The sequence below is a fragment of the Cricetulus griseus genome, chromosome 6 (assembly GCF_003668045.3).
Source record: "Cricetulus griseus strain 17A/GY chromosome 6, alternate assembly CriGri-PICRH-1.0, whole genome shotgun sequence".
Taxonomy (NCBI): domain Eukaryota; kingdom Metazoa; phylum Chordata; class Mammalia; order Rodentia; family Cricetidae; genus Cricetulus; species Cricetulus griseus.
In genome coordinates, this window is record NC_048599.1 from 48040251 (window position 1) to 48044029 (window position 3779).

General features: G+C 53.1%; 1 protein-coding gene across 1 annotated transcript; it reads right to left on the reverse strand.

Moving 5' to 3' along the window:
* Positions 1–623: 623 nt before the first annotated feature.
* On the reverse strand, positions 624–2948 carry Mrps26 (mitochondrial ribosomal protein S26). Its single transcript, XM_027421794.2, has 4 exons — positions 2699–2948; positions 2464–2610; positions 2246–2369; positions 624–1062 (listed from the first exon to the last, which is right to left on the reverse strand). The coding sequence occupies exons 1-4, from the start codon at positions 2908–2910 to the stop codon at positions 943–945; spliced, it is 603 nt and encodes a 200-aa protein (XP_027277595.1). The 5' UTR covers positions 2911–2948; the 3' UTR covers positions 624–942.
* Between the last annotated feature and the right edge of the window lie 831 nt (positions 2949–3779).

A 3779-nucleotide genomic window follows, 5' to 3' on the forward strand; every position in this document is an offset into this window, starting at 1 on the left:
TGGCTGGAAGATACATGTTTCTCCAGGGCCTACAACTGAATGGTATCTTCTGGTATCTTCTCTCTCTCTCTCTCTCTCTCTCTCTCTCTCTCTCTCTCTCTCTCTCTCTCTAAGAGCAGCAACTGGCTGGAAGATAACATGTTTCTCCAGGGCCTACAACTGAATGGGATCTGTACTATCACTGTGTTTACTATTCCTGGAACTCAAAGAGCTTTTTAAGTCAAATCACTTTTGGCAACTAGGTCTTCCCAGACAGAAGAACCTGATGGGTTATCTAGTGACATTATATCAGGACAGGGGCATGTCACAGAAACCACTACCAGGAGAAACAAGATATTCTGTTTCCTTACTGCATCTTAGACACAGCAGACTCTAGTCAGCAATGCCCAGGATTGAGCAAAGCAGTTAACTAACTTATGTCTCAGTTAGGTGAAACTTACTTTTGCCTAGTAAGTTAAAGACCCAAGAATTCCGAGACAAATAAACTTACTCTACAAAAAAAAAAAAAAAAAAAAAAGACATATAACAAATGCCTTTGATTTTTACAAGCAGTTTAAGCTTCACTGCATCTACTGATTTCTGTCATTACAGCACTATAATTACAGTCAGTGAACAGGCAAGACTGGGTTCCAAAAAACTTTATTTTAAAAGCAGCAAACATTTGGTTCACAGTACTCCCCGAGACTCAGAAGATAGCTTGGCTGCTAGAGGGGATATAGTCTAGTCTGATCCTGTGTGATAGGAAACTTCCCAGAGTCTCATCTGTCCTGAGTTTGGATGTGGTGTCAGAACATTTTCCAGTCAGGTGGTGACCTAGACTGAATGGCGGCTGCTCTGGAAAAGGCTGAGCCATCCCACATAGGGTGCACCAATTCCTGTCCCAATACACTTGGGTCCTTGGCAAGCACTGTCCTTACTTTGGGCTCCTAGGACCCTCTGTGCTCAGTTCCTGACCACATTCCCTTCTCTGGTGATGGCCCAGTTATAGTCCTTTGGAGAGTTCAATGCTTCTTCTATCCGAGCCTCCAGGTTCTCCCGGGTAATGAAGTTTTTTGCCTCTTCCTATGGGAAGAAAAAGGTTAGCTACATGGGAACTCCCCCAGAGCTGGCACTCTGCACATCTTACTGTCTGTAGCTCAGGAGGGCTGAGGTTCCAAGTATCCTTAAAGAAGGGTGTCTCAAAGAGTCCTGGGTGTTGACATCCTGGCTTCTCCCTCTCCCTGGGTCCTGGGCAACCTGGCCTTGTTCCTGTGCCCAACTCCTACCCCACGCTTTCTCCTCTGCACCTGTGTGTCACTCTGCACCAGCCCTCTCCTGGGCCTCTGCCTTCTCCTTAGGGAACCTTTCCTGGTCATGGGGCCTCTCTAATCCGAGGGCTCTCTACGCTCTTCTCTGGGCTACCCTCCCTCTCCCTGGGATCCATCTTTGACAGGTGACTGCTCCTCACTGACCACTGTCAAAGGCTGCATGGCTGTGTTGTGCATGCATTAGCATTAGGTGGCTGCATAAGGGCCGTGCTTGCAGAAACCATGTGGAGCTGGGGCCTCGAGGAGCTGGGCCAGCGGCCGCTCCATGAATCCGGTTTCAGTGGCCCCCAAGTGCTGTGGTTTCATTCCCTACATGTGCAATTGTCTCCAGCCTGTTTGCTGCTTCTTTCCATTTCTGCTCCCCTCCCTTTGCTCCCTTTCCCAATAAACTCCATGTTGGTTTGTTGAGTTTGTTGGATCGTGTTTCCTTGTCCACAGCTGCAGCAAAGAACAACACTGGGCCTCTTAGAGTGTTCCATCATTCTTCTACTTAGTGGCCTCAACCATCATATTCCTGATTTTTTTCTTCCTTTTGATTTTGGTGATTCCTCCCCCCCCTCCCCCAGACAGGGTTTCTCTGTGTAGCTTTGGAGCCTGTCCTGGAACTCACTCTGTAGACCAGGCTGGATATTCCTATTTCTTGGCCAATCGATAACCCACCAGATCTCTCAGTCAGAACTTAAGAACCAGTTGAGACAACCTGATTAAAGGGAGATGGACTCTCTCACTCCCTCTTAACACTTAAAAGTTTCACTGTCTCCAGTTAATGGGTTTCCCTGATTTCTCGTTTCACAAGGCAATACTAGCCTGTAACCTTTCACTGGCTATCGCCTGAGAGGGCAAACACACCCTGCTAGTGTAGAGCAGCGAGAAGACTTCCCTGCACTGCTCTCTCCAAAGGGTCTCCAATGCCCACACTCCCCACAACCCCGGCCCACCTGCAGCTGGAGCACTTCTTGCTCTTTCAGTTGCACCCAGGCCTGCTTCTCCCGGGCCCGCTGGGCCTCCTCCTCGGCTTGTCGCTGCTCCTGGTCCCGTGCTTCCAGCTGCAACCTAGCTATCCTGAGAAGCCGAGGCAAGAAGCCGAGGGTGAGGGGGCCCACGGCTGAGCCTGGCCCCGAGCCCAGCCCACCCAACCCTTCTTCTGCCCTCGCACCTCAGCTCCTGGAGCCGCCGGTTCTCCTCCCGGTTCCAGGCCATGAGCGCCTGGTGCTCCGCGGCGGCCTCCTGCACCTTGCGCTCGGCCAGGACCCCGGCTCGAGCCTCGTACGCCTTGTGTCGCACCTCCGTCACGAACTCTCGCCTGGGTGAAGACGGGCTTCATGTCGGCGCCCATCCTCCCTCCCAAGGCTTCCCGGGGGTGCGGAAGGCCGCCTGCCCTTTACACACACCTGATGGCGCCCACCGTCTGCCGGTACAGCCGATAGCGCTCAGTCAACACGAAGAATTCCGCGGGGTCCACCGCGGGCGGCATTTTCTCGCGCCCGACCTTGGACTTGGCCGGCGGGTCGTGGCGGGTCTTGCGGCCGCGCGCGGGCAGGAGCAGCACGGCTGAGGGCTGGCCCCCGGGCCGCGGGGACAGGCGGCTCAGAGCTCGCAACATGACAGCTGGGGCCAGCAGCACGCCCGCCCGGAAGTGGCCGCGGAGCACCACGGGAGTCCCGGTCTCGTGGCCACGCCCCCGTAAGGCGGAACTTTTGTCTGACCCGTTGCCTCCCGGGAGTAGGGTGGAAGGGGCGGGGAACCTTGATGGCCATCGCTTGCTGGGCTCCGCCGCCTGTTCACGAGCTTGGACACGGCCCCCAAGCGTTTGGCTCTGCGGCTCTCTAGCAGGCGGCCTGCTTACCCTTTGAGGCCGGATGCACGAAATGCTGAGCTTACAGCCGCTTAAGTTAGGCTCACATTTCCTTTTAGTAAGCGCTTTGCAGGTGCACTTTAACCTTTAGGTTTACAAATTACAAACCATTTCCTTGCGCTGCCCTGCCCTGCCCTGTCCTGTCGTGGTCTTGGGCAGCTCTGCAGCTGCCAGAGTTCTCAGTATCAGTGACTGTTCTGACCTTATGGTGGGCGACCTGTGCGAGGTGATCCTTGTCTCCTCTACAACCTGACCCAGGGCCTCCCACCATGAGAAATACTGGCCCAACTGTCAAGAAACCTGAGGGTGTCAGTTGCTACTCTTAGTTATGAAGCTTTTTAGTAATTTCCCCTCTACAGCTGAATAAACAGTTCATCAGCATTGAAGAGGGACCCCCGTCTCCTCCCCCAAGCAGGGCTTCCAGACCCGGGGTTAGGCAAACACCGCACCCAAACAAACATCTTTTCAGAGAGATCCTTTATTAAGCTGGGGAGAAAAATTAAAGCGACTGCTTTCTGACTCGGGCATTAAACAGCAACGAATGACTTCGCAGGTGTAATTTTTATTTTATTTTTTTCTGAGACAAATTTCTCTACGTAACAGTCCTGGCTGTCCTG

What these genes read in the sequence shown, in the direction of transcription:
- Mrps26 (XM_027421794.2), bottom strand. Translation starts at nt 2,910, where the DNA reads ATGTTGCGAGCTCTGAGCCGCCTGTCCCCGCGGCCCGGGGGCCAGCCC. An exon ending in CAGACGGTGGGCGCCATCAG is followed by an intron (nt 2,611 to 2,698) that starts GTGTGTGTAAAG and finishes GTCTTCACCCAG; the next exon opens with GCGAGAGTTCGTGACGGAGG. An exon ending in CGGCGGCTCCAGGAGCTGAG is followed by an intron (nt 2,370 to 2,463) that starts GTGCGAGGGCAG and finishes TCGGCTTCTCAG; the next exon opens with GATAGCTAGGTTGCAGCTGG.